Below are 16862 nucleotides of genomic sequence, written 5' to 3' on the forward strand. Positions count from 1 at the left end.
GATTTAGAGTTACACCAAATGGATGTGAAAACTACCTTTCTTAATGGAGATCTCGAGGAGGAAGTATATATGGACCAACTAGAGGGTTTCGAAACTAAAGGAAAATGCCAAATGGTGTGTAAACTGAAGAAGTCAATATATGGACTTAAACAAGTCTCACGACAATGGTATATAAAGTTTAATAATACCATAACATCTTTTGGATTTGTAAAAAATACTGTTGATCGGTGTATATACCAAATGATCAGTGGGAGCAAGTTTATATTTTTAGTTCTGTATGTTGATGATATTCTACTTACTGCTAATGATTTAGGCATATTGCGTGAGACTAAAGATTTTCTCTTTAAGAATTTTGAAATGAAAGATATGGGTGAGGCATCCTATGTGATAGGAATAAAAATATTTCGTGATAGATCATAAGGATTATTCGGATTGTCTCAGAAAGACTATATCGAAAGAAATTTAACATGAATAACTGTTCAGCGGGAATTGTTCCAATTCAAAAAGGGGATAAATTTAGTCTCATGCAATGCCCTACGAATGATGTAGAGCGAAAAGAAATGAAATCAATTCCTTACTCTTCTATTGTTGGTAGTCTGATGTATGCTCAGACTTGCATAAGATCGGATATTAGTTTTATGGGCGGAATCCTGGGAAGATATCAGAGTAACCCAGGAATTGATCACTGAAAAACTGCAAAGAAAGTCTTGATGTACCTAAAAGGAACGAAGGATTATATGCTCGTGTATAGGAGATCCAAGCATTTGGAAGTTGTTGGATACTCGAATTCAGATTTCACTGGATTTATTGACACTAGGAAGTCCACGTTTGGTTATTTGTTCCAATTAATTGAAGGAGCAATATCGTGGAAGAGTGCCAAATAGTCTGTCATTAATACATCCATGATGGAAGCATAATTTGTGACATGTTTTGAAGCCACAATTCATGCATTATTGCTGCGAAACTTTATTTCAGGACTTGGGGTTGTCGACTCCATTACCAAGTCGCTGAAAATTTACTGTGATAATTCGGCAGCAGTATTCTTCTTCAAGAACGATAAGTACTCCAAAGGTGCCAAACATATGGAATTAAAGTACTTTAACGTCAAGGAGGAAGTTCAGAAACAAAGAGTGTCACTTGAGCATATTAGAACTGATCTCATGATTGCAGATCCGTTAACGAAAGGTTTACAACCAAAGATATTTAAAGAACATGTACATAAAATGGGACTTGGCTGTATTTATGATTGATGTGTTTATAATGTTTTGACACTCTGAGCTCATTTATGTATTTCTGATATACATTAATGATTTCATGTTTCTCATAATGGTGTACACATTATTATTTTGAGATATTACTAGATAAGTCTCAACGAGACATTATTGTGGATCATAATATTTTATAGTTTATGGACCTAGTACGATGAGTTACTAATGTTGCAGTATATGGAAGGGAGTATGTAGACAAAATATGTATAACCACCATAACTCACATTTAGTAATTTGTCGTAATGGTATTTATGATGGACATTATAGAAGAGATTTGTTTATGCGCAACTAATGTTATGTGATTAAATATTAATCTTATGTGATTATTGGGCTAAGTGGGAGAATGTAAGATTTTTCTACGTATGGGTGGCCCAATAGGTTTAAGGCCCATAATTAATATTTAATTAAAGAGTAAATCTCATCCGTCCGATCAGTTACTTGATGGACGTACCAGATTAAATGAGAATCTCTATAAATTGGTCTTCTCCCCACCCAATAGGGTTACCGTATTTTCTATTCTCTCTTCCATTACTAAAGTCGACAGTAACAAAAGATAGGGCAAGGGGCGAGAAACCAATTCCAATTAACGCTTCCACTTCGTGATGATGACTTCCGTTTCAGATATGTTTTCTATATCGATTATATGTAAGATTATCATATTCAAGATGCTGGTATGAATTAAAGTTTACGTTTATCCACTATACCTGGAAGCTCTAGAGTGTAGAAGTATCTAAGTATTTTCTTTTGGACAAAAAATAGGAAGTAGAGAATTAGGCGGCACTTCAATCATTTAATTGACTGACATAAAGAAACAAAGTTTAGAAAACAACGTATTAGAAGGAATAACAACTTATATACTGACATTATTGATTAAAACAAAGAATAATACCCTGTATAACTTTTGCAGCAATCATTTTAATTGTTAACAGCGTAACAAAAGCTATGATTGTTTCTTGATAAACATGATTAAATATTGTCTAATAATAAACTTATTCTAGACTTTATGATTTGTCTTGTTTAATTTAATCATTATAAGGGCGGCTTAATCTCCGCGTAATGCGGTGTCTGTACAGCTTAAAAGACATTACTCAATGATTACCATGCAATTATAAAGTTTAAATTAAGCACACGGGTGCATATATTCCACATTAGGTTACTGCACATTTTGCCAAAAAATTGATCAACTTCCTTGATAGTCATCATATTATAAGATTTACTTTTACCATTGAGAAACGTGAATTCCTTATCTTAACATCTGGTTGGTGCCACCTAAATGGGAAGTAGGCGGCGGATGTGTGACGTTTGGAGTAATCGTTCGCTCACCTGTCCCCCAATGGAATGAATGAGTGAAGAGGGGCAAGGATCTTCCTCTCAATAGTGCTTTTCGAGGCTTCCTTAAATAAGTAAGGCCCCGTTAACCTGTGCAAAAATGGGATAAAGAGTAAGGATTGAAGACTCCTTAGTTCTGCGGATATGGGTTAGCTCTGTAAAATGAATGGTTAAAATTAAAACTTCTTTACCCTAACTAGATATGTCTGAGTTTGATCTATGATTATGAAAAACGGTTTTAGAAAGAGCACTTTATTTTCCTAGTGGGCCTACTTTGTGCAAGTTCGAATTAATCGGGTTAGAAATTTTAAATATTAAATAGTTAAATTAAAAAAAGAGAAAAAAGATTTATTAGCTTTAGCCCAAGCACTACAATAATGATAATGGTTTAATATTCACTACACGACGATGCAAGATCTTTGGTATGGATATTGATGTGCTTTTTGGGAGTTGATAATATCCAATTTTTTAAAAGGAAATGATGAGACATTCCTTTTCTAATCCATAGTTTAATATTGAGATAATGATCTGTGATCTTATTTTATTAATTCCTAATACAACACAATGATTTGTAGGGCCCAATAAATGGGCCCGAAAAATTACGGTTTCGCCTCGCATTTCTCGGACTATTTTGTCAAATGCCCGTTAGAATTTGGGGTTCATCTTTCTATAAACGATTATTTTAGGGCCTTTTCACTTTTAATCAAATGCCAGAAACTATTTATGTTTGATAGTGGAAGATTGTATAATTTTAGTAAATAATATAGAGAATGTATATATATACAAAAAATATATAAAAGATATTTTTTCGACTATTATTTTAAAAGCGAATTTTTTTCTATTATTTTATAAGGGCCCATTTATATGGGCCTTTATTTTGCCAAAACGCTAGAAAGTGGGCAACAAGCTTTTTAGCCTGCCAATCGTTGCTAGCAGTTGATCTTCCCAACTCCCCTGTTAATTGTGTATAAAGATTTAAATTATATAGTACATCAGAATGTCCACATTTTTCAGTGCATTTTTAGCAATTATAATAAGGTATTACTATATTAATTTCTGTTACCAAATTAGGCTTACGAAAAGGGGACAGGAAAGCTACAACTGGACCTCAACCTCTCTTTCAATTCAAAATGGGGGTGACCGAATCACCTCATCTTCTCATTTCATCGTTGCTCATTCTTGTTAGGCCAAACTGTTTGGCTTTTCCTTCTTTGTGAAGGAAGTACAGAAGATCAATTTATTTTAATATTCTAAATCCTCGTGCATTTTTTTTTGTTATACTAGCTGCAACAAATCGATTAGTAAGAAGAATTGATATCACTCACCCGATTGGATGTCAATTAAATGGATGGATAGGCATAGCAAAAAAAGAAAGGATCACTAACACGCGCGAGTAGGAGGGTCGGGTAGGATATGGGTCGGGTCGAAAACGGATAATGAAAAAACGGATAAATTATCCGACTCGACCCATATTTAATACGGATAAAAACCGGACTAACCGACGGATAATATGGATAACCATATTATCCATGACTTCTTGCATATGATTACTTTTGGGAGAATTCTTAGTCTCCCTAACTTGAGAAACCCTCAATTTGAGACTTTACAAATGTAAAAGTTAGACCCATAGGTTATTCATTTTCTAAATGGATAATATGGTTCTTATCTATATTTGACTCGTTTTTAAAAAGTTCATTATCCAACCCATTTTTTAGTGGATAATATGGGTGATTAACTATTTTCTTCGAACCATTTTACACCGCTACGCGCAAGAGAAAGCAAGCAAGACCCAAAAAACCTGCTGCTACCATAACCGTAAGCACTTCACTCGTTCGTAAGCCCTTAGATATAGGCACAACCCAAGACTTGACTTCAAGTTTTTATGAAGACCAAAGTTACAGAACAAGTTAAATCAAGAGCAGAATTTTCAAGAGAAAAGTCTGCTAGCTAATAGCAGACACTAGCGCAGACATTATTACCGAACAAGTTAAATCAAGAGCAGAATTTTCAAGAGAAAAGTCTGCTAGCTAATAGCAGACACTAGCGCAGACATTATTACCACTAAGAGATGTTATTTGGAAATTTTAACTACTATAGTAAAGGTATACACCCTATTTATTATAAACCAAAATTATTTTAAAATATTATTTTCTATAGTTATCTTTTATATTTTATAGCAAAATAAATATTTTATGGTATATACTACCATTGAGACATAAAATACGCTATTTATGTTTTTCCTCTCTTAGATAGCTGGACATATCTATTTTTAAGGGATTGTCGTTACTGTATTCATGAATACATGTGAATACATGCGCGTACAGCTGTATTCATGAATACAGCAGCGCGAATACATATGAATACATGCGCACACAACTGGACTGCCCTGATTTTAGGCGCTTTTTGTTGTTGTATTCATGAATACATGGCGCGAATACATGCGCGCACAGCTGGACTGCCCTGATTTTAGGCACTTTTTACTGTTGTATTCATGAATACAGCAGCGTGAATACATGTGAATACATGCGCGTATAGCTAGACTGCCCTGATTTTAGGCGCTTTATACTGTTGTATTCATGAATACATGGTACATGCGCGTACAGTTGGACTAACCTGATTTTAGGTGCTTTTTGCTGTTGTATTCATGAATACAGCAGCGCGAATACATGTGAATACACTACCGTAACAACTGAATAGTAGCTATAGGAAGTAATTATGTATATGGTAGCTATAGGAAGTTAATAGCCACTAAACAATAGTGGTTTCTGAAAATTCCAGATAGCAAATTACAGTGCAGAACACTTCCGATGCGACCCCCAATTGCAATGCTTGAGCAAGATAGATAAAGAAGTGCTCTTACTTTTTCTCTTTATGTCTGTGCTTCTAGCCACGCTTTAGGGGTGGAGTTACAGAAATAGTCAAAAGTAACTTACCAGCACTGAAGTAATTAACAGGGTCATGGTAGTCAGAAGGGATTTATTTTAATGCACAAGCAGCAGCTCACAATGAAGATTAATAATTTGACAACATTCAATTCAGGCGCACAGCATTAATGATATTAGGCCCTATGCATTTGAATGTCAAATCCACAAAAACATAACGAACCTACTCCTCCAACTAGCATCATAGGCCTATGATGAATAAAATATATGTAGCAAAGAAATTCATCAACTAGCAGCACAGAGATCAATCAAAACAAAGAACAACGCAATCCACAATATTCACGTGATGGAGCACAAAAGAGAACTTTGGACATCTCTGAAACAAATTGTTGACAAAAACCTTGTATTACTATCTAAAATTCTGTAAAACATGTATCTATGTTAAAAGATGAAATCAAACCCTTTAGCTTTGTAGGGCTTTAGCAGTTTCTTGTTATCTACCCAAAAACTCCTCCAACTTTGTCATGCATGATACACGCTGGCAAGCAAGGAAGCCAAGTAAACTTTAACCTGTACAGTAATTAAAGCATATGTTAAAATAAAATTGAGTTTGATTGGTCAAATATAGCCAAGATAAATAAAAGAAAGAGCTTTTAAATTAATTTGAGTTGATAATTAATCAAACTAAAAAAGAACAGATAAACAAATGAAAAATGATTTTAAGCTGTATAGGTTGGGTTTTAACCAGTTGTTTAGCCTAAATTGGTCCCGTCTATTTTGATCCAGGCATATTTTGGGCGGGTTATGATTAAGCCCATTTATTCATTCGATTCACTTTAACCTGCAAAAGTTGGTTCAACCTGCCTATTTGACAACTTGAGCAAATTCAAAACTTTAGAGTTCAATGGTGAAATATCATTAAAACATATCACGCACCAAATACCAGCAGATGTACAAAATGAAGAAGACCAACAAGATGTATAATCTCACATTGAAGAGCTCAACAAAGGCTTAAGGAGGACATGTAATAACTCTACCCATTAATAACGCAGGAAATACATGGGATACTCAGTCTTCTTCGTACGGTATAAAATTCAGGAGATAACGTCACTCTTCTCAACTTTTTGCTGTAAAGGTTTTCATAAAGATTTGGTCACTATCCCTTGTTTCAAGAAGTGGCATAATGGGCATTTCAATGGCTATTTATTTGTACATTATCATATAAAGACAAATACAAATAACTTCTTAGAAAAAGAACGTCTAATTGTCTATTATGCTGTAAATACATTTGTAGATCTACAGATAGCAAAGTATAAGAGGCTAAATTAAGACATTCCACAAACAAACATGCAGTTTAAAATCCCACATATAGAGAGCTTGTCTCAGTAACCTCTAGTAGCCAAGCTTGCTTGACATATCTACATATGTTGCCAACATTGTTAATTGGTTTATACAAAGCATATAGGAATATATATAGGAGTAATAAAAAATATGAATCTGAAGAAACAGAACTGTTGACTAAACACATTTCCAAAAGAAGCTTAAATACAAATCACTCTTCAAGGTTAATGGAAATTTTTATAGCAAATGCCTCGTGGATCCACGTAATTTAATTATTTTAGATGCAAACCTAACGCAACCCCCTCCTTAGTCTATTTTTGTGACCAGGCTATACACTGAACATAGGAACATAAAAATGGACCTAAATAGCCCCAATGGATGTAACTGATCCATATAACCGAACCCAACTGTTCTGGAATTAGGTATAGCTGATTGACTCAAATGCCTCATGAACACAGTTAGATATGTCCCAACTACCTGGTAAAGTGAAGAACAACAGTTTAGCCACTTCCATACTCGAGAGTTCCTTAAACATTTCTAGCACTTAGGGTATATCAACTCCTAGAGTCAAGTCTATGAATTTCTGTTTTAAACAGTACTTTAAACAACAACAGCAACTACTACGCCTGAGTATCAAACAAGTTGGGATAAGCAATATGAATACTGGCTGACCACATTAATCCATTTAAACTAAACAGTATTTGAATCGAACGAACTGAACAATCAAAAAGATTCAAAAAAGATTTACAGTTTGGTATATATCTCTACCTAATTCGACTCCCTGTTCTGCTGTCCACCACGAGACTCTGATCCTTCAAAGTTCCCCCAAGGCCATTGCAACGCTATAGTAGTAAACCTTCTCCCTCCTATTGCCCCACCACTTCCTCCAGAACCCGAACCACCACTGCCGCCCCCACCACTCGACTCCCCACCACCAGCATTATCCCTTCCCCTATTCTCATAATCAGGATCATCCGTTGGCAACTCGTATCGACAAACAGGGCACGAATTATGCAACTCAAGCCACGGGAGAATACAACCCTCATGATAAACATGCTTACATGGCAGCTGTTTCACATCTAACCCTAGCTCAAAATCATCCTTACACACAGCACACTGTGCCAGCTCGGATTTAAGCAATTCCTCATTAACTTTAATACTGGGCAGCCCCTCAACAGCTGATTTCGATGCGGGTGGGGTTCCATAGCGGTTCGGGTCATTTTCCGCTAATTGTTGGATCAATTCTTCAAAATGTGGCCCAATAAAATAGTCCCCTATGTTCGCCGGTAACCCTAACCCGCTACCCCCATTACCCCCTTCAATCACGAATTCGAAGTTGATACCACTTGCCCTCTGAGATGATAAATGGGTCATAAGATAGCCAATCGGGTCGAAACCACCCGACCCGAGGATCTCGTCCCTAGGGTTTTGGGCTGAGGAGTAAATTCTAGGGTTTTGGGAGTCAAGAGAAGCGGTGGTAGAGCGAGAAGGATTAAATAAAGTGCTGAACAAGGAGTAAACCGGGTCGGGGAAGTTCGGATATGGATCCGGGTCGGGATCCGGTTCTTCGTATTCTTCAACGAAGTCAGAGTTGCAAGTAGGACAGAGGAGATCGCCGGTCGGAGAAGGGGTGATGGTGACGGTGTTGCTGCATTTGTGGCAGAAGTACAGCGATGCGCCGTCGCCAGCGACGGTGATTCCAGCGGAAGACATTTTTTGATTTTTCCCAAGAGAAAAATGGAAGATGAAAAGAATGTGGGAAGTTGAACAGTCAAATATATGTATATTGTGTGTATATATATATATATATATTTAAAAAAAATACTCATAGGGTTTAGGAAAATTGCAAATTAACCGACTTTAGGTACTTATTTCGAATTCTGGAAAACGATACGTATTCTTTTTTGCTTCAGATTTTAAAAAAGAAAAGTTTTTATGATTGCTAAGACGAAGAAAATTCAAGAAATTTTATGTAGCAAAAATTGTTAGAGTACGTTCGGGTATAAAAATAAGCAATTTTTCTTTTTGAATTTAATGTTTAAGGTAATATATTGATGATACATACTGAGTACTTTATTAGTTCATTCTTTGCATTTTTATTTTTAAATTTAAAATTAATATGGATTTTACGGTTTGCTAAAAAATAAATATAAAAGGAAATTGAATTTTTTGTTATTCTAGATGATTCTAGTGAATGACTAGCATCTATTAATTGTAATATTGTTGATCAATTAATTTGATTGAGTCTAGTATTTAATTTCACATTTTATTTTATTTCACATATTTAAGTTAAGACGGTCTTTTCTTTGACAATTAGAACTTCGTAGTATTTGATACTATAAGTTTTTGAAATAAAAGAATATACACTTTAGTAGCTTTTTTCTTCTTCAATTCAATCAACGATATTTCATTGTAAAATGTTTAGGATGTTATAAAATAACGACTGTAAAGTAAATAAATCAAAGTATAGAGAAAAACTGATATATTATTCAACTTTAAAGTGATGTATATAATGAACTAAAAACTATTCTATTTATAGAAGAAAGAAAGCAAATGCGAGGCTTTTCAGGAAGTAGCTGCAAGGCTTTTCAGGAAGCAGTTGAGAGGCTTTTCTTGAGATGCTTTGTAAGATGGGTGCATGAGCTGCTCGCAACCTACCTATTTAATAAGAAGTTGTTGTAAGTCATTTCGTTGAGTTGCTTGCAACCTGCTTGCATCAGCTGCTTGTAAATAAATTTCAATAGGGTACTAAATGGATAATCTTCTTCAGAAAGATTATCTACAATGCAGTAATAAATGGACATCCATAATATAATATTTTCATAACACTGCTCATTTGATGTTTATTAAAAGATAATGTGACTCGTTAAAAACTTACTAGGAAAAATCCAGTGGGAAAAAATCTTAGTGAAGGAAAGAGAGTACAACGCGTATTTTACTCCCCCTGATGAAAAACTTGCTTCAAATATTTGAGTCTCTGCATTTCAATCTTGTATACCATCTTCTCAAAAGTTGAAGTTGGCAAAGATTTAGTAAATAAATCTGTCGGATTGTCACTTGAACGGATTTGTTGCACATCAATGTCACCATTTTTCTGAAGATCATGTATGTATAATAATTTTGGTGAAATATGCTTCGTTCTATCTCCTTTTATAAATCTTCCCTTCAATTGGGCTATGCATGTTGTCTTCGTATAAAATTGTGGGTTTTTATCACATTCTAAACCATATTTTTCTCGAATTAAATGAATGACTGATCTCAACCATATGCATTCCCTACTGTCTTCATGAATAGCTATTATCCTGGCATGATTTGAAGAAGCAATAATAATAGATTACTTTGTGGAGCACCATGATATGACAAATACCTCTACATGTAAACACGTACCCGATTTGAGACCGAGCTTTATAGGGATCAGATAAATAATCTGCATTTGCATAACCAACAAGATCTGCACTACCTTTGTTAGCATAAAATAAACACATATCAAGAGTTCTCTTTAAATATCAGAATATATGCTTAATCCCGTCCCAATGTCTCCGTGTAGGAGAAGAACTATATCTTACTAGTAAATTAACAAAAAATGCTATGTCAGGCCTTATAACATTAGCAAGATACATAAGTGCACCAACTAAGATAGGATATTTCAGGACCAAGGAGTTCCTCATCATCTTCTGGAGGTCAGAACAGATCCTTATTCACTTCAAGTGATCAAACAACTATTGGTGTACTTATAACAACCCTTTTGAGAGGATGCTACTTACGAAACAAATCTAATTTACTACTTACAACATTAAAACGATATTAATTAAAAAAATATTCAGAATAATTTAGTAGCAGAAATAGGCCCATGCGATGAGGTCCAAAGTACAATATTTTTATTTTTGAAAATACTCTTCATAATTTTTTTTAAAATGAAATACAATGTCAAAATATCAACATAAGATGATATAACCCTTTTTGAATAATCAACACGTTAACGCAACTTCCTAACAAAATTATACTTTCATTCAACATCACTGCAAGTTTGTATTATACATAAATTTCAAACTATCAGGTATAAAAAGGAAAACTTGTTTTCTCCTTTGTACATATTTACAAGACAAAATGTAAATTCAGTATATTACAAGACTTGAGTTAAATAAGTTACCAAATTTAAGTTACAAGATTTTGGTCTTAAGATCCAACAAGACTCCAAATAACATACATAAGTGTGACATATATATCATGTACATATCCCAAAATTATACAAAACCATGGTGCATATGCAAATGTGATCTCCATAAGTGCTCCCAAAAAGACTACTTATGATTCATAAGGTAGTCTTCAAATTTCATCCCGTACATTACCTACGATAGAAAACAACTATCGCTAAGCATAAAGTTTAGTGGCATATAAACTTTGGGCTTGGAGCCATTAAATTCTCCAATTCCCCTTTTCAGTCATAGGTAGCTCATATTTAACATAATTTAAAACAAGTGAATAAATATATCAAAATTATCAAATATCAAACCTTGAAGTGTTTCTAAATATCAATAACAATGTTCAAGAGTCGAGAAAACGTATACTATCAATCCAAGAGAGTTTGCCAAATATCTATTTTTCGCCCAATATGTACGTCATGCTATCACACTAAGCATGATCAGATATCAAGATGGATCGAAACCCTAAATCAAGTAGGGTCAAAACCTAATAGTCAAGAGAGTCAAGAATCATATTAAAAATGGCTTTCTAGTTCGTACTTAACACGGACAAGTTCCATAATTTAAGACGAACTACAAATCCAAAGTCAAGATAGCAAAAGATCCGAATCAAGAGGCATGCCAAGATGAGTGACAAAGTCACTGCCACAAGAAGGACAAAGTCCCAACAAGAATGCAAAACGATTAAGCAATCCGTACGAGTGGGCGATTTAGCGAATATCTTACAATACTTGATATAACACAAATACAACAATATAAATTGAAGGCAAGAAAAAAATAAAATATCAGGTTATTTCAAAAACTCCAGCAAGTAAAAAAAGTACAAAGTTTATACACAAACCTTGGTGTTTTACCACAAAACAGTTCAACCACAACTTGAGGACGTTCGAATCGTTTACGCCATAGACAAACCAAATTCGTCCACTTCCTCAAACACTTCCCCTTAGATTTTACAAGGGTATATATATACCTTAAATACATAATCAAATATCTATATAAGTTCAGTGATTTAACATGTCAAACTAAACATGATATTGGTGAAAATTACCCAAAATATTTGAAACAGGAATTCTGGACAGTATCACTATCTTGTGTTGTGACTCAGTTTTGAAGATGAAAAATGACAAACTAGACTGTATGATCTTCATTGCAGTTGTAGATATATGTCTTAGCATTTCAGAACATCTTGAATCACCCCAATATCAGTTTCGTACAAAAAGTTATGCTAACATTACTAACAATAGTACATGGAGTATTTTTAAAATTGAAAATCTTGGCAGCACATGCCCTGTACTTTATGATCCCTTTTCGGGTAAATATATGCAAACTTAGATTTTGGTTCCTGAATAAGAGTTATAGATCTAACAATAACAACCGCCCAGTATAATCTCACTAGTGGGGTCTGGGGAGGGTAGTTTGTACGTAGACCTTACCTCTACCCTGGGGTAGAGAGGCTGTTTTCGATAGACCCTCGGCTCCCTCCCTCCAAGAACTCCCCACCTTGATCTTGGGGTGACTCGAAATCACAACCTCTTGGTTGGAAGTGGAGGGTGCTTACCACTAGAGTAACCCACTCTTGTCATAAAATAGATTTCCAGAAATTCTTAGATCACTTAAAACGGAGCTCTATACAAAAAGATATGAAGAAAATACTAATAGCTGTCTAGTATAAAAATGGATTTAGTAACTTACCACAAAAGAGAGGAGCAGCTTGAGCTTCACCAAGAACGAGTTTTGCTGGTTGGTTAACTGGAGATTTATGATGGTTTTCATGAAGTTTTTTAGGTGATAAGAAGGAGAGAAGGTAAGAGTTTTCTTTGTCTTGAAAGAATGAAATATGAGAGGAGGTTATGGAAAAGCAAGTCAACCAAAGTAGTATCTAAACTTTGGATAAATATGAAAAATGTGGCCGCCCAACCTACTAAATATCTTTAGATAAATATAAAAGGGTGGCAGCCCAAAACTTTAATTATATAATGTATTTAATAATAATTCATCAAAATAATATCAAGTGTTACACATAGCAACACCATGGAACTTCTTTGTTAATAGTAACACAACCTAAAGTAAGGAATTTTCATATATTGTCAATTTCATGTTTAGGAAGTGCGAAGTAAAATATCTCATTATAAAGATGCTCAATCTAGAATGCAAATATTAGTAAAAATTTGGGGTGTTACAGTACTAAATGGGTGCGCTTTGTCCATGTAAAAGCGTTTTAGGACCCAATATGTATAGGCAGATTAATGGATAAAGATCCCGTATGCTAAATGTTCAATTTGCAGATTAAGACAAAGTTTTGTCTTTCCAAGATCTTTCATCTCAAATTCTTTCTTAAGATATTCAATTATCTTTTGGAGCTCTTCTGGAGTTCCAACAAGATTTATGTCATCAACATAAACAACATAACAAATTCTGATGCCATTTTCTTTATAAAAATTCATGGACAAATAACATAATTTATGTAACCTTCTTTCAGCAAATATTCACTGAGGCGATTATACCACATACGCCAAGATTGCTTTACAAAGATCTTTATAATATGATTGAATACATTTCTCGAGATTTTAAATATGCTTCAGTCATTTTAAATCGTTCTGGAATTTTTATGTAAATTTCATTATCAAGTGAACCGTACAATAAGCTGTAACTACATCCATTAGATGTATTTCAAGCCTACCACGCTTCAGGCGTGCTTTAGGTTCACTAGCTATCTTGATAGTAGATGGTCCTACTGGGACATCAATTCGGATAGGCACATTCTCTGCAGGGATATGTGACTTAGTTATCCTTTTCAAAAATTAATTATGACAGAAAATATTAATTATAATGTGTCGGTCTGAGATGAACAAGTGATGTTGCATGCAAGATAGCATGGCCCCAAATAGTAGTAAACAATTTTGTTTTCATAAGTAGTGGCCTTGCTATCAATTGCAAGTGTTTAATAAATGACTCTGCAAGGACAATTTGAGTATGAACATGAGCTACAAGATGTTCAACTTTTATTCCAACTGATAAACAATAATCATCAAAAGTTTGAGATATGAATTCTCTAGCATTATCAAGGCGAATAACCTTTATAGGATAATCTGAGAATCATGCACTTAATCAAATTATTTAGGCTAATAGCTTTGCAAACGCCAGGTTGCGAGATGATAATAGGTATACATGAGACTACTTTGAAGATATATCTATTTGGACCATAAAATATCTAAACAACACATTTGGTAGGTGAATAAGTCCACATATATCCCCATGTATATGCTCTAAAAAGGAAGGGGATTCAATGCCAACCTTCATTGGTGATGGTCTAGTGATCATTTTGCCTTGATAACAAACATCACAAGAAAATTCATCATTTGTAAGTGTCACGACCCAATTCTATTTTAGGTCGAGATGGCGCCCAACACCGTTGCTAGGCAAGCCAACCTTAAGCAATCTAGTGATTTCCCATTTTAATAAATTTTTCAAGTAAATAACTTCCCTTAATTTAAAAGATTTAATAAATAATAGATTTAGAATAATTAAAACAGAAGCAGCTAAATGCAGTCATAACCGTAGAAATAAAGCCAAAACCATAAGTCTACTAGTGTGTGTCAAGACCTGGTGTCACAAGTGTATGTGCTATCGTAGATAGAAATAGTACCTGTGATCACGACATCTGAGGCCACTGCATCTGATCTGGATAGAAAAGCATAGAACCTAGCTGGAGTGCCGACTGGATGGCCTCCGCCTGTCTGAACAGTAGCTGCCTGGCCTCCCCCTGCCTGGCCTCCACCTCTAGGACAACCCCTACCCGCCTGCCCTCTGCCTCTGGGCGGCCGGACGACTGGTGCTGTAATCATGGGCTTATGACCCTACTGTACTGCCTTGTCCCAAACCCTGGGGCAGAACCTCCGCACATGACCGGGATCCCCACACTCAAAACAACCTCTCGATGTGGTGATATGTTGTCCTGAAGTCTGACCCTGATTGCCTGAATACCCACTGGAAGAACCCTGAATGGTTGGTGGGCGGTAAAGACTCTCTGGAATGGCACTAAAATAGGTGCTGGAAGAACCCTGAATAGTTGGTGGGCGGTAAGAACTCTCCGGCATGGCACTAAAATAGGGTCGCACTGGAGCACCCTGAGGAGGCGGTGCTGGATATGTGAGCCTACTGGGATGACCCCTTATGGACTGACCTCTGCCCCCAGCCGAGGCATTTCTAAACTCTCCGGAATAACGGACCCTCTTGTCATGTTGCATCTTCTCTCTACCCCTCTGACAGTAACCCTCAATCCTCCGAGCAATCTCCACTACTAGTTGATAGGAATTCCCCATCTCAACCTATCGGGCCATAGTAGCCTGAATACCTGAGTGCAACCCCGCAACAAACCTCCGCACTCGCTCCGCCTTAGTAGGAAGTATCATAAGTGCATGGTGAGACAATTCAGAGAATCTCGCCTCATAATCGGTCACTGACATCTGACACTACTGGAGCTGCTCAAACTGGAACCGCAACTCTTCCCTCTGAGAGGGTGGGATATACCTATCCAAGAATAGACGTGTAAATTGGTCCCAAGTCATGGGAGGAGAACCTACTGGTCTGCCAAGAAGATAAGACGGCCACCACCTACGGGCCCTACCCTCTAGCTGGAAAGTAGTGAAATCCACCCCATGGGACTCCAAATATCCTCATGTTTTGCAGTTTGTCCCTGCACCGATCAATGAAGTCCTGGGGATCCTCATGTTGCTCACCTCCAAAGACAGGAGAGTGTAGCCTAGTCCATCTGTCCAATAGCTTTTGCGGCTTGCCGGCCGCAGCTGGTCTAGGCTCAGGTGCCGCTGCTGCAACTGGCTGGGCGTCACCTATGGGTAGTGCACCCGGGGTCTGATATACGTCAGCCGCATGACCTGGAGCCTGAGCAATAAGGGTCTGTGCTCCCCCTCCCGCCTGAGATGTGGCTGGGTCAGCTGGAAATAAACCAGCCTCGATCATAGTATCCATGAACCGTAGCATACACCCCATAACCTCCTGAAAGCCCGATACTGATATGAAATCGACCGGGGCTGGCTTTGTTGCGGGCACCTCGCACTGCTCCTCAACAATAGGATCCTCTACTGGATCCGCTGATGGTACAACTGGGGCAACTCTGGGACGTCCTCGTCCCCTACCTCGGGCAGGTGCTCTTCCCCCGCCTCTACCTCGACCTCTAGAAACAGGGAGAGCAGCCTCTCCCGGGTCAGGAACGTCTTCCGTGCACGTTCTCACCATTTGTGAGAGAATAAGAGGAAGAAACTTAGTACATCATCAACTGCACGATAGACGATGAATAAAGAGTGGTTTCCTAACACCCTACAGCCTCTCGAAGATAAGTACAGATATCTCCGTACCGATCTGCAAGACTCTATTAGGCCTGCCCGTAACTTGTGAGACCTACGTGAACCTAGTGCTCTGATACCATGTTGTCACGACCCAATTCTATTTTAGGTCGAGATGATGCCCAACACCGTTACTAGGCAAGCTAACCTTAAGCAATCTAGTGATTTCCTATTTTAATAAGTTTTTCAAGTAAATAACTTTCCTTAATTTAAAAGATTTAATAAATAATAGATTTAGAATAATTAAAACAGAAGCAGCTAAATGCAGTCATAACCGTAGAAATAAAGCCAAAACCACAAGTCTACTAGTGTGTGCCAAGACCTGATGTCACAAGTGTATGGGCTACTAGTAGAATATACAAAAGAGTACTATACAGCTGTCTGAAACAAAATAGACAGAGAAATAAGGCAAAAAGAAGACTTCGGCTGCTGCAGGACGGGCTCGAAAGACATCTCACCGTAAAGTCTCGCAGTAGT

The 16862-nt window shown here is 36.5% G+C and overlaps 1 protein-coding gene across 1 annotated transcript; it reads right to left on the minus strand.

Moving 5' to 3' along the window:
* Positions 1-5745: 5745 nt before the first annotated feature.
* Positions 5746-8593, minus strand: LOC104085800 (E3 ubiquitin-protein ligase RING1-like). The gene is made up of 2 exons (XM_009589922.4): positions 7589-8593; positions 5746-6049 (listed from the first exon to the last, which is right to left on the minus strand). Exon 1 carries the CDS (start codon positions 8531-8533, stop codon positions 7589-7591), a length of 945 nt encoding a protein of 314 aa, XP_009588217.1. The 5' UTR covers positions 8534-8593; the 3' UTR covers positions 5746-6049.
* Between the last annotated feature and the right edge of the window lie 8269 nt (positions 8594-16862).

The sequence above is a fragment of the Nicotiana tomentosiformis genome, chromosome 4 (assembly GCF_000390325.3).
Source record: "Nicotiana tomentosiformis chromosome 4, ASM39032v3, whole genome shotgun sequence".
NCBI lineage: Eukaryota > Viridiplantae > Streptophyta > Magnoliopsida > Solanales > Solanaceae > Nicotiana > Nicotiana tomentosiformis.

Coding starts and splice junctions, on each gene's coding strand:
- LOC104085800 (XM_009589922.4), bottom strand. CDS start 8,533: ATGTCTTCCGCTGGAATCACCGTCGCTGGCGACGGCGCATCGCTGTAC.